Source organism: Microcebus murinus, chromosome 2 (assembly GCF_040939455.1).
Source record: "Microcebus murinus isolate Inina chromosome 2, M.murinus_Inina_mat1.0, whole genome shotgun sequence".
Lineage (NCBI taxonomy): Eukaryota > Metazoa > Chordata > Mammalia > Primates > Cheirogaleidae > Microcebus > Microcebus murinus.
In genome coordinates, this window is record NC_134105.1 from 50,916,084 (window position 1) to 50,933,122 (window position 17,039).

The 17,039-nt window shown below is 45.5% G+C and overlaps 1 protein-coding gene across 5 annotated transcripts in view; it reads left to right on the forward strand.

The window, feature by feature from the left end:
• AK4 (adenylate kinase 4) overlaps window positions 1–17,039 on the forward strand; it is a 128,618-nt gene that overhangs the window by 42,109 nt on the left and 69,470 nt on the right. The window contains exons 1-2 of one of the 5 annotated variants that reach the window (XM_012767137.2): window positions 12,878–12,972; window positions 13,552–13,823. The exons of 1 other annotated variant lie outside the window; for it this stretch is intronic. In XM_012767137.2, the coding sequence (XP_012622591.1) occupies window positions 13,679–13,823 (145 nt within the window). In that variant the 5' untranslated portion in view covers window positions 12,878–12,972; window positions 13,552–13,678. Of the gene's footprint in view, window positions 1–12,877; window positions 12,973–13,001; window positions 13,356–13,465; window positions 13,824–17,039 lie in introns of those variants that run through there. 3 more of the 5 variants (XM_012767138.2, XM_020288647.2, XM_075999077.1) reach the window with 3 other exon arrangements.

A 17,039-nucleotide genomic window follows, 5' to 3' on the forward strand; every position in this document is an offset into this window, starting at 1 on the left:
ATATCCCAGGACAATTCTGAGGTGTGTTCTACACAGTCATCCAGAGGGTCCCTGTGAGCTTGAGCTCCTATTGTCCATAGAGGCGGCCCACTGGTTCAGTGTACTGCACTGGCCCTCCTCCCTCCTGTCTGACTTTTTCTCTCCCTCACTGTGCTTTCTAGAATCATCCCTCGAAGAAATGACTTGACCCAATTCCTTTTCTTAGGATCTGGAGGAGTCTCAAGCCAAGAAAGCTAGACTCTAGGGATAAAATGGTGAACTTTCACATTTTACCCTATTGCATGAAAATAGTAATGTAAGCTGCACAAGGACAGAGATTTTTGTGTTTTAGTCATTGATGTGTCACAAACATCTAGAAATATAGTATTGAATGAAGAGTAACAATAGCTAATATTTATTGAGTGCTTATTATGTGCTTGATGTGATTTTTCAGAGGTAATTTAATCCTCAAAAACCTTGTGAAATAGATATTAGTAGCAGTAGTAGTAATAATTGTTTACCTTTAGATATGAGAGAATTAAGGTTAACCAATGGGTATAAATCACCCAGCTTATAAATGGTGGATCCAGGTTTCCAATTAAGGTCCCTTTAACTCTAGAGCCCATACTTTCAAATTTTTATATTCTTGTTTTATTTTATTTTTTGTTGTTATATGTCTGTCTCCTCCATTAAACTTCAAGTTCATCAAAGGCGGGGACCCTATTCTTCTCTGTATTCCCAACACTTAGCCTAGATCCTGGAACATAGTCAGAACTCAGTAATATTTGTTGAACAAATAAAGTGAAAAGTGGTTTGTACATACTTATGTTGGGGAGGAATGGGAGATAAGGTTTTCTGGAGCCATTTCACCAGTTTCAAGAAAAGAGTTGAATATAGCCCAGGATATCATCTCTTTTAAGACAATGCATCCTCAAGGTATTTCCATTTAAAACTCTCCTGAGATTTTTGACTCCATAGCCAAAGAAACTGTGACTTCATTTGGCTAGTGTTTGGAGCTTCCTGCCTTACAGAGGAAGAGAATTCCTCTTCCAGAAGAATTCTCATTCCAGAACTTAACTTGCTTCTCTTTCTTTCATTTAAAAGGTTCCTGGCAGAGCTGTTTAAACCACTTATGGACTTTAATTTCTTATATCTGATAATCTGTAAGTCAATGAAAGCAGGGACTCTCTTGACTACCATTGTGTCCTCGGGGCTGATTCAGTGCCTGACACATAGTAGGCGCTCGATAAATATTGTTGAATGAATGAGGCAGACCTAAGAGTGGCATTTGTCTAGTTTCCAGTGATTACCCATGAACCATTCTAAAAAATGTCTTCAGGGTTTTAGGAAACCATATGTTAGGAGGAGATATTACTTACCAGGTTTGCCAAAAAAGCAACTTTAATTTTAAGTTATATAAACTCTTAGCAAAAAGAATCTTAGTCCTTCGACGCTCATGTAACTTTTAGATTTTTCTATAACTAATTTTTGTTATGTGCCTACGTTGGGATGGTTTAACTGCAAACCATAGAATATTCAACTGAAATTGACTTAAGCAATAAAGAATGTATCAGCTAATGTCAGAGGAAATCTAAAAGGGAAGAATTCAGGGTTGGTTTAGAGGGTGAATTTATGTCATCAGGGACCAAGTCCTTTCTACCTTTCTGCTCTGCCATCCACACAGTTGGCTTCAAACTAACGTTGGACCCCCTCATGACTGTAGGGTAGCAGCCAACAACAACTGGGCTACAAAGACAAGTCCCAGCTGCTCAACAGGCTGAGGCAGAAGGATCGCTTGAGCCCAGGAGTTTGAGGCTGCACTGATCTAAGATCACACAACTGCGCCCCAGCCTGGGGTAGGGGCGTGGGAGAGTGAGGAGAGCCATGACTGAAGTCCCATGTCTCTCTGGGCCTGATACATTTTGCATACCTCACACAGCTCAGACTGTTCTGAGCTATTTTTCTTTTCTCAGGACTGAGCAGGTATATCCCTTGAATCAAGATCAGTTCCCTAAGCTTCCTGGCTGGTACTCAGAGAGAGCAAGCGAGATGGAATGGATGCTGGGGAGTCAATAGGGATGTTCAACACAAAACATCTCTTCTGCCAGGTAGTAAAAACTTAATCTCAGTCAATTCAGTCTTCCTCTGCCTTACCCCAGTTTTGGTGGAGAGTGGGGCATGGGAAGTGCCCAGCATTGAGAATGCTGACCACCCCCTGCTGCCCCCGCCATTTTGTTTTCATCCACCACATCCATCAGTGTTCATTGAGAAGACTGTTGACAACTGATTTTCAATCATAAGTGACTTGTCACTGTACCAGACTGTCAGGTTCCTCTTGGTCTGTTTCTCTCCCTTGCTCCCCCCACACCCCCTCATCACTCTATTGAGTAAATGGTGTTACTCTGCTGAGGCCCATGGGGAACCACAGGAAGTTTTTTCATGTATTTCTACATAGTCAGAGACTTTGAACTCAAATGCCTTTAAGGGCAAGTCAGTGTAGTAGACTGGATTTAAGATAACAGGAAATAAAGATTGGAGAACCTAGAGAGGGCATGCTCTTCCCAAAGTCATTCAAAATGAAATTGTTTAAAAATTCTGTGCTTGGCCGGGCACAGTGGCTCATGCCTGTAATCCTAGCACTCTGGGAGGCCCAGGTGGGAGGATCACTCAAGGTCAGGAGTTTGAAACCAGCCTGAGCAAGACCCTGCCTCTACTAAAAATAGAAAGATATTAATTGGCCAACTAAAAATATATACAAAAAATTAGCATGGTGACACATGCCTGTCGTCCCAGCTACTCGGGAGGCTGAGGCAGCAGGATTATTTGAGCCCAGGAGTTTGAGGTTGCTGTGAGCTAGGCTGATGCCACAGCATTCACTCTAGCCTGGGCACAAAGTGAAACTCTGTCTCAAAAAAAAAAAAAAAAAAAAAATTCTGTGCTTTAGTCAGGATGCAGGTGGCTCATGGCTATAATCCTAGCATTCTGGGAAGCCGAGGCAGGAGGACTGCTTGAGCTGAGGAGTTTGAGACCAGCCTGAGCAAAAGGGAGACCCCATCTCTACTAAAAATAGAAAAATAAGCCAGGCCTTGTGGTGTATGCCTATAGTCCCAGCTCTCAGGAGACTGAGGCGGCAAGATCACTTGAGCCCATTGAGCCCAGGAGTTTGAGGTTGCAGTGAGCTACAAAGATCCCACTGCACTCCACCTGGGGTGACAGAGGGAAACTCTGTTTCAAAAAAAAAATCTTGTGCTTGCCAAATAGGACCTGTTTGTGGACCAGAATCAGTCTGTTCTACACGTCACTGTGGGGTCTTCCTACTTCTCTGGGTCCTACCTGGGAAAAGGGCGACAAGCCTTCTCTGCATTTGGACCTTCCCAACCCATTGGCTGTTTCTTTCTTCTTCCCCGTTAGCACTCAGTTCTGGGAAGTAAACAGATGTACAGGTCCCCTTTTGTAAAAGGACATCATTTCCACTTACATTCTCCCTGACTCTCCCTTCTGCCTGGCCAAGGGATTTCTCCTAGTCTTGGATGTGGGAAGCAGAAAGCCTTAACCCACTTGTGGCCTCCTGAGTCATTTGTATCGTCTAAGCACGAGCACTTCTCCTGGGGGCCTGGTCCAAATTTCAAAACCAAGCAAAGACTTGGCTTTTCTCTTTCTGCTGTATTAATCTCTTCCTTAAGGCAATGGACATAACGTTCCTCGGCTGTTGCATTAAGGGGGAGAAGGATCATGAGGTGAAATTTGGGAAAATATTATCCTGCAGTAGAAGAAATATAATGTCCAGAGCACAGGAGGGTTTATCAGACTATACCTGTGAAGGGGCAAAGGGACAGCTTCCCCTTCACCCTCTGAAGTTCCAGTGAATAATCAATTCACAAAAGGCAGATTAATTGGAGAAAAGGCATACAATTTTTTTTTTTTTTTGAGACAGAGTCACACTCTGTTGCCTGGGCTAGAGTGCCATGGCATCCGCCGAGCTCACAGCTACCTCAAACTCTGGGGCTCAAGTGACCCTCTGCCTCGGCCTCCTGAGTAGCTGGGACTACATGCATGTGCCACCATGGCTATTTTTTTCCTATATATTTTTAGTTGTCCAGTTAATTTCTTTTTATTTTTAGTAGAGATGGGGCTCTGGCTTTTGGTCAGTCTGGTCTTGAACTCCTGGGTTCAAATGATCCACCAGCCTCAGCCTCCCAGAGAAGGCATACAAATTTATTTGACTTATATGTCAGTAGAACCACTGAGTGGTTTCCCACCTCCCAACAGGGTTCAGGAGCTTATATACCATCCTGGCAAAACAGGTCGTGGGAGCAGGGAGAAGAGGAATTGTGTTCAGGGGAAATAAAGGATTATTAGGGAGAATGAATGTATCAACAAACATTATCTTGTGAAAGAGACAGTTCAAATGTGGTTACATTCCTGGTATGACAGGGAGGAAAAGAAAAAAACAATTGTTCCCCTTGGTGAGTCTGAATCTTCGGTGATAAAGGAACTTCAGCTTCACCTTGTGCTTTGGGGAGATGGGGGGACGCATAATGGGGGGGCTGAAGGCTGGGGGAAGGTCAGAGAGACCTTGAGGTTTCTTGAGTTTGACATGCCAGAGCACCATATTCTGGGGTATTGGTTCTGGAGCCCCAACACATATAATGTCTTATATGTTGCCATGTGTCTCACGTTAGGTTTATATTCATCCAGAGGAGACCTAAAAGGTGATTGGATTTGGAATTACATTAGCAAAGTCAGTAAGATGCTGCACAACATTCAGCATCCAAGGCTGAGAATGTTAATAGTCAGTATAGGCTAGCTTATGCCATGATAACAAATGACCTCAAAAATCTTGGTGTCTTACAACAATAATGGTTTATCTCTCCCTCATGTCACATGCCCATCATGGTTCAGTGTTTTCTAGGGAGGTGGAATCATCCTTACTCTGGGAACTCAGCTTACTGCTGATTGCTGTGGCAAAGAGGAAAGGGACAAGGGGAACCTGGGCTCTTAAAGCTTCTGCCCAGAATCGACACACTTCATTTGCCCCAGTCAGTCACGTGCCTACCCCTGAGAGAACAGGACAGGGAAGGCTATCTCACAAAGGGCAATCAGAATATTTCATGGACAAAAATATTATCTACCAGGTAGAAATCCTGTATCATCCCTTTTTGGGGGATCCTCCATGATCATCTAAAAACTCCCAGGGACATGCATAGTTCAAAATGAAGTCCAGGGGGAGGGCAAAAATGAAGTCTAGTATATGGCATAGTAATATTTAATGCATATTAGCTATTTTTGTCATTATTGTTGATATGCCATTAAGAAGGGGAAATTCTTTCTATGTTGCCTATCTATAATGTTTTTGAAGATGAACAGGAGAACTTTCCAATACTTTTTTCCTCTTTCTTTTTCTAAATTGGTTTTGATTCAACTTTCTGGTACTTCTTACTTAAGCAGCAAAAGATACACTGGTGTGCTAGTCTCCAGGAAGCTACCATATTACATAAGGAATGGCTGAGTAATGTAGAATATTTAGCACAAAAAAGAGAAGTTTTGGGTGGGGCAAGATGGCTGTTTTCAAACATATAAAGTCTCTTTTTTTTTTCATTTTTATGTTTATTTATTTCATTGAGACATGATCTCATTCTTTTACCCAGGCTGGAGTGCAGTGGCAAAACCATATCTCCCTGCAACCTCAAACTCCTGGGCTCAAGCAATCCTCCTGCCTGAGCCTCTCAAGTAGTTGGGACTGCAAATGTGCATACCCAGCTAATTTTTTCTATTTTTAGTAGACATGGGTATCGCTTGTGCTTAGTCTGGTTTTGAACTCTTGAGCTCAAGTGATCGTCTGCTTTGGCATCCCAGAGTGCTAGGATTACAGGTATGAGCCACTATGCCTGGGCGAAATATATGGAGTCTTTATGTCAACGCAAATTTCATGTATCCTGAAGGTTCTCAGAAAATAGCCTTAGTGGTAGAATAAATATGTCTGCCATAGCTTAATTCTTCTAAGAACCTGCCTTTAGTGTCATGAAGCACATTGAGCTTTGTCGTGGTTTAATGACCAATAATACAACTAACACATAAAATGCTTACTACATGCCGAGCAATGTTCCAAGCTTCTTTACATTGAATCCATGGCTGGATACTTTCTGGACAGCTTTCGTGTATTAACTCGTTCAAGTTCGCAACTGCCCTATGACATAGGAACTGTTAATAATTAGGCCAATTTTTAACACAGAAAAAATGCAGCACAAATTAAAGAACTGATAAAGTCACATATATTTAGTAAGTGGCAGAGCCAAGTGTTAAACCTCTTGATCTGTCTCTAGAGTCCATCCTCTTAATTTCTATGCTATTTCTACTTTGTACTCTTGGAATTCATTTGGAAACTCCGATTTAATTGGTGTATATTCTCTTACTTTTGGTCACCACATTTCTGATCTTCTGGGTCCTCTATATAACCCTCCAAAGAAGGCATACTTTTAAACTTATTTTCCCTTTTCTACTTTTTTAGCTTGTCTAGGAATGACTTGTCCATAGTGACCTCTCGGGCAAATGGGGACTGAGACATGGGCTGGGGATCTTGGAGCCAAATTTGGGACTGGTATGGTAGTGAGGTGGCAGGCAGCAGGGGGCAGCTGGAACTCAGCCCCAGAGTTGGTAGGCTGGTCTGTGGCCATGAGGTGAAGAACAAAGTGGGAATGCTGTTTGAGAGCCAGGTCAACATCCAGTCAAGTGTCAGATCAAAAGGACTGGCAGCAAGATCAATACCCGGAACACACAATGATTTGGCAACAAGAGGCTGACAGATGAACTGACAAGTCTGGGAGGGCAGATGTAAGTTACAACCTGGCAAGGTTCCTGAGAGGGTGGCACCTTTTATTGGATGCTGGTGGTCTCACCTGACTGTTGTGGGAGCCAATCCAACACAAGTGGTTTCCTCTTTCCTGGCAATATTTCTCTATAGACCAGTGGTCTTGTACAGGACCTTCCTCAGAGAGTCTTAGGAACCTCTTCACGAAACTACTGAGGAGCAGTAGGGTGTGGTGGTTAAGTGCTTTGGCCCCATCTAAGATGCCTGGGTTCAAATCCTAGCTGTTACCTACTGGCTCAGTGTCACCGGGGGATTAATTACCTAACCTCTTCTTGGTGTCTTAGCTTTCTCTTCTATCAAATACATACACACTCCATTGGTTTGTGAATCAGCATAGCACAGTGATGAAAGAGCATGGACTTCAGAAGCAGGATACTTTGACTTATGTCCTTAATCTGCCACTTATGGCCGTGAGACCTCTAGCAAGTTACCAGATATCTTGTTTCATTTTTAAGGTCTGTAGGATATACATATGATAACAGACTATGTATGTCATAGGACTGTTGTAAGAATTAAATAATATTACATATAGCATGTAATATTATGATATATTTTGTAACATTATATGTAAAATAGATGGCACTTAGAACTGGGTTGACACATAGCAAGCACTCAATAAATGTTAATGGTTATGCTGCCTCATCTAAGGTTACAAAATAAATAAATGGGCGAGGTACAGTGGCTCACACCTGTAATCCTAGCCTCTTGGAGGCCTAGGTGGGAAGATTGCTTGAGCTCAGGAGTTTGAGACCATCCTGAGCAAGAGTGAGATCCTGTCTCCACTGAAAATAGAAAAATTAACTGGGCATTGTGGCACATGCCTATAGTCCCAGCCACTAGGGAGGCTGAGGCAAGAGGATCGCTTGAGCCCAGGAGTTTAGGTTGCAGTGAGCTCTGATCAAACCACTGCACCCTACCTGAGGCAACAGAGTGAAACTCTATCTCAAAATATAAATGAATAAATAAATAAATAGTTAATTGTAACATTAAAAATAATTGCATATACTTTTATAATCATGTCTCTATTAATATCTATTATTATATCTTAGAATTTCCCTGCCACATAGCAAGTACTCAGTAAATGCTAACTATAATCTTTAGTGCCTTATTAGAAACCCAAACTTAGAAAGCTCCCACAAGGGAGATCCCCTTTACCCACCCAGCCTTGATGAGCTAGACTTGGGCAGAATAAGCTCAGTATTCAGTTCCAGTCCCATCATCCAGCTGCAGCAGGAAGAAAGCTGCACTTCCTCTAGCGGTTAACTTTGCACAAAGGAAAGACACGCCCAAACACATCTGATCTCCAGGCCTGTCTACTAATCCTGAGGCAAGTTCTAGAAGGAATCTGCTATTGATTGTGGTTGGGGAGATAGGGTGAAAACTGTGAATGACACAGTCCTGTCTATCCCCACTATCAGATGTACACATCAGAACAAAACTCTGGGTAAGACAACATCATGGCATTATCATTTTATGATTATGTTTGGAGGGAAGAGCATAACAGATTGTAAAATTGCTTTCTAGTGCTTCAAAGTGAAAAGACCAAGGGTGGGCCTTCAAAATCTTCCTCTGTCATATACTGTTATTCTAGGAATCATTTACAGTCTGTTGCTCATGGAGAATAGTGGGTCATACCAGGTATGTTGATTTTTTCCTCCCAGTTCCTTCTTTTTTTTAACTGCTTGGGAACTTTATTTATTTACTTGTTTATTTTTGGTCTGAGAGAGTTCTGATGTGAGAGCAGGTTTGTAAAATAAATGCTGCTGCCTCTTGTTAATCACTATTAAGATGTTATAGGTTAACAACTATGTGGGCTGGTAAAATTGGAGGCTCAGATGGTTCTTTCACGTGTAAGACTATACTAAGTTCACAAATAATACCATGTTAGTCTTTTATCCACCATTTATTCTTCTCTCAATACAACCTTTTGGTTTCTTGAGTATTTATTAAGAGCCTACAGGGAGAAAGGCGCAGCGCACACTGGGACAGATATCTTATCCCTTCTTGCCATAATTTTCTTTTCTGAATCTGGGCCTGAGTCACTAGCCTTTCTCTTAATTGTCCAGAGAAGCTTCACAGTGGGCAAAGAAAGAAATATCTCTATCCACTCATTCATTCAGCAGTCAGTCATTCTTTCTACAATATTTTCTCAGTGTTCTCCACGTGCTGCACTTCCTACCAAGCTGTGTAGAGACTATGAGGAACAGGATGAGGCCACTCTGTTCAAGGAGCCTACAGTCTCCATCAAATACAACAGAAATAAACATGAAATTATGATAGAAAGACAATGACGGAGAAGTGTGATAGCTGGAACAATGGGGGTTTGCTTTTAGAGGTGGGGTCAGTGTCATATCCATGGACTGTTGTTTGAGTGATTACCCAATTTCAAAAAATCTAGTGAGTCATAGTAAATTAAATTTCAAAGGTAGCCTGGCACAGTGGCTCACACCTGTAATCCTAGCACTTTGGGAGGTTGAGGCAAAAGGATCTCTTGAGGCCATGAGTTTGAGATCAGCCTGAGCAACATGGTGAGACCCCATCTCTACAAAAATAAAAATAAAAAAATTTAGCTGGGCATGATGGTACATGTCTGTAGTACCAACTGCTCAGGAGGCTGAGGCAGGAGGCTTGCTTGGGCCCAGGTGCTGGAGGGTTGCAGTAAGCTATGATGGTGCTACCACACTCTAGCCCAGAAAAAAACAGAGAGACCTTGTCTCAAAAGAAAAAAAAAAAAAGAAAATATTCCCTTTTTAATCTTATTTTTATTTTGAGCCATATGATTACAGATAAGCATAAAGTCTCATTTACATGCTACATGTCTTAAACATCTAACACTTTGTAAAAAAAAAAAAAAAACCCACCCCTTGTCTCATTTTTTTAAGACAAAGATTAAGCTCAGAATATCAACAGGCAGTAGATTCCAGCTGACCCTTATTTGATTTTTCTTGTTTATTTTAGTGTGTCCTTTTACTTATGGTTAATGAGTTATATATAGTTTCTTTTTCAAATAAATTATTTAAACAAATTGACTCAATATAAAGAAACATGATAAGCAGATAAGAGCCAAGGTGGTACAAGGTTATGACAAAATTGTGCAAGTAGTATGGAAACGACTGAAAACAGAGCGCTGTGCTCCAAATGAGAAAATCTGGGTTTTACTCCCTGCTGCACCACCAGCTAGCTCTGGTACCTTGGGCAGTTCACCTAACCTCTCAGAACCTTAGTTTTCTTGTCTGTGAAAAGGAATGATAAGCTCTACCCTACTTTGTTTGCAAGCTTGTCAGAATCTGACAAAGGAATGTGTAAAAGTGTCATCAAATATAGACTTTGTACTACCATCCCAGAAAGGCAATGCAGCTTGATGTTGAGTGTGTTATGAGGGGGAGGGAGACTTGTCAACATTAAAAGGTTATTTATTATAGGCAAAGTGCCATATATTTTTGAGTACAGAAAGCTTGGCATTTACAGTGTTGTAGGGGAGACAGAAACATAATAAATAGTTGTATAATAACTCACAGACTGTGATAAACATTATAAATGGGTTAAAAAAAACCTAGACAAATAGGAAGAATTACATGAATATATGGGATAAGAATTGCTATCATTTACTGAGTACCTATTATCTCATTTGTTCCTCATAACTCAGAAACTGGGCTCAAAGAGGCTAAATAATTGACCTATGGTTAATAATGGGGATGATGATATTTATGAATGAATACTTATTATATGCCCAGCACTGTGCTAAGTCCTTTATATACATCTTGTTTAAGCCTCGCCACAAGCCTTTGGGTTGGGTATTATCTCCATTTAAGCAAACTAAGGTTCACAGAGATAATGAGGTTTGCAGGCTTAGTGAATGATGCTGTTGCAATTTTGGTCAATGTTTGCTGTTGTCCCATGTATGTTTGGCTCCAAAGCCCATTTCTTCCTTTTCTACTGCACTTGCAAGTCAGCAGCTGAGCTGAGGGACCTTGAGGTGGCTGTGTCCAGGGATGGTCCATTGAGGGCTCTTTTGTGAAATGCTAGATTCCAATGTTGGCTGAGTTTCTCTAATCTGTTTACTTGTGTCACAACTCTTTCTGTTTCATAAGTTAAGCTACCCAAAGCATAAAGTCCTAGGATCACGTGAGTGGCAGCACTGCTCCATGGTACTACAAGGTGATGTTTGTAAAGACATTTCAAAAGTAGGCCAAAGAACTGGGTGCTAGGGTAAGGAGGGCTTACCGAGTTCATCTAATTAGTGTAGGCTAAAAGCATCCATATGTCCTGTGGGAACTTACAGAATCAATTCTTAATAGATTCAAAGGGAGCTTCAGGATGTATTAAATCCAACCTCCTCATTTTACAAAATTTTTACAAAGAAAAGAGGTTAAGGGTCATAGGTCATAGAGAGGGCACAGTAATGCCACACATCTCGAGTGTGTCAATGCTCTGTTCACGACAGCAGTGGTTTTCAAAGTGTAGTATCCAGACCAGCTGCCTTAGCATCACCTAGGAACTTGTTAGAAATGCCCACCTCCAACCACTGAATCAGAAACTCTGGGGCTCAGCAATGCTTTTTTTTTTTTTTGTCCCCACTTCCTGATCCAATTCCAAGCAATAGGTTTTAACAAGTCTTCTGGGTGATTCTGATGCATGCTCACGTCTGAGAATGGCTCCAAAAAGTGTCTGCTATATATTAATATTATACAGCATATGGCAAGAGGAAGAGGATTTAAGCCACCCCTCCCCCCACAGACGCTCTTCTCTTTGTTCCCAGTGAAGGGTTGAAGGGACTAGTTTTCAGGTCTACAGCACTCTGAGATGGCTTAGAGGGAGATGAGTCTATGGAACAAATGCTGGTGTGGCGTTTGTGGCCTGGGTGCATTGTCTGGTCAATTCTGTGCCTGGAGGAGTTGGCGGAGAGGGGCTGGGTGGCAGGATGCTATGCCAGGCTCTGATCCCCGCCCCACAACACAGAGCAGCCAGGAATTGAGAGGCGGTTGTTTTCCACACCGTCCCCACCATTGGCGTTCCTCAGTCTCTCTGCGCCCTGGTGGTGGCGTTCAGAGCTCTGCAATGGATTTCCACAGGCAGGTGGCCGGTGGAAATAAGGCAGAGGAGGGGTGCGCAGAATGTGAAGGTTTGTAGAAGGCACCTGTGCGCCCCTTCTAAAGATTTTTTCACTTTATTCTGAAGGGAAGATAATAACGGAGGCGAGGAAATAAGAGATTGATTTTTACTTTGGCAATATTTTGGCAACTGTATAGAAAATGGAATGACACAAAAGTCGGAGTCTTACGGGTGGTCATCGCACTAGTTGGGGTGGGAAATTGAAGGCTGTGTGTAAGGTGGGCAAAGATTTAACAGAATATGGGATTAGGAAATGCAGGGCAGGGTGAGGAGGGGGAGAGAGCCTGCCTCCATTCGGACTTAGTGAGTTGTGGGTACAGCACCAACATAATGGGCGTGTAAGTCCTGGAATCACTTACCTATAAGGTCCTGAGCACAGGTGAATGACATCCCCTCCTTCCGTGTTCCTCAGGGCATATGGACCATTGGCGTCAGTCGTGGATTCTAAACCCCCGCTGGAGCGTAACTTCCTGTGATCTCTTGTTCATGGCTATATCCCAAGGCCCTAGAACAGTGTGTCTGGCACATAGTAGGTGCGCCATAAACATTTGTTTTAATGAATGAATGAATGAATGAATGAATGAACGAAAGGTCGCGCCTGCTCTCCTCATCTGTAAGTGCCATACCTGGAAAAGCTGTTGCATAATAAAATCACCTAGCTGTGAAATTGACGCATAGTAGGCGCTCAACAAGTTGTGTTTTTCCTTTTCCTTCACAGTGGGCTGAGTCCCTAGGCGACCGCAAAAAAGGGGGTTCTCTCCCTCACGTCGTCTCCACCTCCCCTCGCCCCCGCAGCCCCCACCGGGTCGCGGGGAGCACGTGGGCGGGAAGGCGGGGTGCGGAGGGGCGGGGAGGGGGCGCCGGCCGGAGGCTCGCGCGGAGCCTGTCTCCCCGGCTTACGTAAGGAGCGAGTCCCGCGCGTCCGGCCGGGGCTCAGAGGCTGGGCGGGCGGAGGCGGCGCCGCCCTGCGGGATCCGGGCTGGAAGCCTCTCGGAGCGCTGCCTCCAGCTGAGGTGTGTGTTTATTTGATTGCTTTGGTGGAGAGGCGCGGGGCTCGGGCTCCCGGCGCCCCACAGCTGGGGAGCGCACCCGCTACCCGGGGCGGAGGTGGGCCCCTCCGAATGCCAGCGGGAGGCGGCGGCGGCCGCGGAGACCCCGGGGGATGTGACAGCCGCCGGGGAGGGGCCGAGACGCGGACTACACGTTGCCCACGTGCCGGGACCAGACGGGGGCTCAGCCCCTAAGCTGCCTAGTGCGTGGGACGGCGGGGGCGCGCTTCGAGTCACCCCTTTATCCCAGCTTCCCTGGCTCGGCAGAGACCGGCTTGGGGATGCCCGGCCGCCCGGCCCCCTTCTCGGAACGCGGCGTGAGGAGCGAGACAGAGGAAAAGACCGAGGTGGGACTGGCCAGGGCGACCTCCGACCTCCCTGGAGGCTGACACGCAGGGCGGGGGCTCTGGCGCGCTCCAGAATCTCCGCGTGGGGGCGAGGGGGCGGGGAGGTGTAGCGTGGCGCCTTACCCCGCCTTTGAGTCGGTCCCAGTGCAGGGCTGAGGGGAGGGGTTGTCTCAAAAGTCTCTCCTTCCCCCTGTAGGGGCGGCCGGCGAGTCCCAGCGCGAGCTGAGGGTGCCAGAGGTAGGGGCCAAGAAACAAAGTTCCGGGGCTCCCTGCGGGGCGCTGTCTGGGCCGCCCGTTTGGCCGCCCCCCTCTTCGCGAAGGCAATGGCTTCCAAACTCCTGCGCGCGGTCATCCTCGGGCCGCCCGGCTCGGGCAAGGGCACCGTGTGCCAGAGGATCGCCCAGAACTTTGGCCTCCAGCATCTCTCCAGCGGCCACTTCTTGCGGGAGAACATCAAGGCCAACACCGGTGAGGGGCTGCGGGGGCGAGGGGCGGGGGCGAGCCGACGCGGGGTCGGGTTAGGCCGGGGAGCCAGAGGGCCGGAGAGGGGCCGCGTTCCTCAATCCCCGGCGCCCTTCCCCCGCCCGCGTGTGGTCGTGCAGGCTCGTACGTGCCGGGGCGCATGCAGTCGGCGGCCCGCGGCCGCGCGGCTTAACCGCGCCCGGGGAGGAGGCTGAGGCTCGCGGGGAGGAGGGTTGGAGGTGCCTGTGGCTCCTCTTTCCAGCCGGCTCCTCCTGCCTTGGGGAAAAGCCCGCAACCACCCGGCTGACAGCGAGAACCTTGCAGCGAAAACCCCCGAGCTTCCCTCTCACGCTGCCTCCTAAAGGCAAAGCCCGTCCCCCAGCCCCTTGGTCCCGGCCCACAGCCCCGAGTCCCTGGTGAGCCGCGCGCCCCCTCTGGCTCGAGCCCCCGAGGCGGAGCGCCGCCCACCTGTGGGAGTCCGGCCGGCTGCGCGCCGGGGAACCTGTGGCGCTGCGGGGCTCGCAGCCGCGCGCCTCCCCTGCCCCTCCGCGCAGCCTCGGGCCTCTGGGCAGAGAGAGCCCTGGGTGGCTTTGAAAGGCCTGTCTGTTCGCTGTCGCCTTCTAAGGTAAACTCTCCCCACCAACTCCCCCTCCTCCCCAAGCCGGGGCCTGGCGTTTAGGAGACTAATAGGAGACTCCTTCTGATAAATTACATTTAAATCCTGCCTTACTGGAAATGGCTTCTTGAGCTGCCTCTCTTGGCTAGAACAGCCTCCCTTTCCTGGCGTGGTGAACTTGGGGATATAGATCGTCTGATCTTAGTCTGACAGTGTTCAGTTCGTCCCTTTCCCCCTCTCCTCCCACTCCGCGTTCTCACCAGTCAAACGAATTGGCGTTAAAAGGCGAGAGGTAGCGGTGGTGCTGCCGCGAGGCGCATAACCCTTCTGGGATGCAGGTGCTCCTAATTAGCGACTCCTTTGCGAGCACTTGTATTGCAAACGGTCGCTGTGTGCAGGGTGGCTATTGCCCAGCCTGGGCTAATTATCCAAGGATCTACATTTCGGAAGCACGGGTTAGTTTGAAGAGGTGGGTGGAGAACTGTACTTTAAAACAAAACTGTACTTCAAAACAAAAGGAAAGCTTGAGAGTAAGGAGTTAAAGTATCTAAAAGGCAGAGTTTTATTCATTACCTCTTAAGCAGGTTGTAAAAGCAAGCATTAACACAAACACTTTCCCCCACCCCATGTCTCAGAAGGGAGAGTTCTGTGCACCGGATTGCACTTAATTTTCACTTGTGGGTATTGTTACTTCAAGTGGGTCTATTTTGATTTGAATACTACATTCAAATGCATTTTATTCTTGGAATGCTGTGTTTGGAATGCAGTTTGAGAGGGGAAGCAGCCCAAGAGGAGGGGAGGCTGGCTCTCAACCTAAGGGTTTTGTGTTTAGGTTGGGCGGCTTCAAGGTAGGGAGATGGAGACATTGAGGGAAGATGTGGCTAGGGTGGGTTGGAGCCCATCCCATAATTCCCTATCCCTGACTTGATGATTTGTTTCCTTCTAACATGAAGGGTTTCATGCTGTCCATTCTTGGACTGGGCGAATGGTCCTTTCCATTTTTAAAGAGGATGTGATGGGAAATAGCTTATTTCTGCACTTTCTTAGGAGTTCTGAAAACTTTCCACTTGCCATTTTCCCTTGTTCTCATTTTTTTTCATTTTAACTTTTCTATGGTTGGGTGTGTGATGATGGGTAACAGCTATAATCCCAGCACTTTGGGAGGCGGAGACAGGAGGATTGCTCCAGGCCAGGAGTTTGAGACCAGCCTGAGCAACATAGTGAGAGCTGTTCTTTACAGAAAATACAGAAGTTAGTGGGGCATGCCTATAGTCACAGCCACTCTGGAGGCTGAGGCAGAGTGAGACCCTGTCTCAAAAAACTTAAACCAACCAACCAAACAAAAAAACCTTTGTTCTGAATTTTAATTTCTGCTCTCTTTCAGATGCCTTCATTTATTTCCTCCCTAGTGTTTCACACTAGAGTAAGAAGTGACAGAAATATTTATATTTTCTTTTTCTGTTGTGAATCAAGTAGTTTCTGCATGAACCAATTTTAAAACCGTTCATGGGGAAAGAAGAAGAAAAATGAAGGGCATCAATTTTTTTTGAAGTGATGTGTTTCTAGTGGACTTAGGGGTTGTTATCGGGTTATTTTTCTCTCTCAGAAAGTCTAAGAATCTTACAGGCTTACTGCCTGGTAAATAAAACATTCCACAGTATTCATTTTTCTGTTACCTGCTGTTTGCTTTTAGCTAATTTCCTGCTAGAGGAGCACAACCACCCTCTCTCTGTATATACCCTTTTATAGTTGAAAGTTTGAAGGAGATGATGCAGCACAACAAAGCCCAGGAAATAGAACCGTGTAGGAATTTGAATTGGAAAGTGGTTCAGGCCATCTGCTCCAGACTGGATTTGGGCACACTCTTTATCTACATGGCCTTCCTCCTCCTGCAGCCACTGCCTGGTGAAAAACTGCTCCTCAGGAAAGGGCCACTATGATGTCATTGCTTCTGGGAAGTCTTCTCTTACCTGCTCTGGCAGAATTCATCTCTTTCCTCAGTTCATATCTTGTTAATTATGTTGCTACTGTCACATACAATTGTAATGCAAGGTAAAATGCAGGTATAATGTCTAATTCATACAGTAGATATCTGCTGAGTACCTGCTATGTGTCACTGTTCTAGGTACTGGGAACAGTAGCATTGTTTGTGATTATCTTGTGCCCCTTCTTGTCCCTTCTACCTATACCATGTTCTGATTCCCACTCTCAAGCTTAAGGGACAGGTATCTGGCAAAGTATCTAATGCATAAAAGGAGTTCACCGAGTTTGTGTTGAAGAGCATGGGTCACAAATTCGGTCTACATTTTCCCACAGAAATCAAACAGCCTACGGGCATAGTCCATATTTTTTAGTTAGCTTTGTGGTAAAAGTTTGTACTTAGTATAGATCTGAGATTAGCTTCATGAGAGCTGTCACCCATGGGCTCTCACTAGACTGCCTCGAGCAGTACTGGCTGAGGCTTATCAATCACCTTATTTGAAGACACACCCCCAGATCTTTGACTCAGATTTTCTTTAGCACACTGCATGAGTAAATAGAACAGAGAGTTATATTAGATTGCCAGGATCTGGGTCTTTTTTTTTTTTTTTTTGAGACAGAGTCTC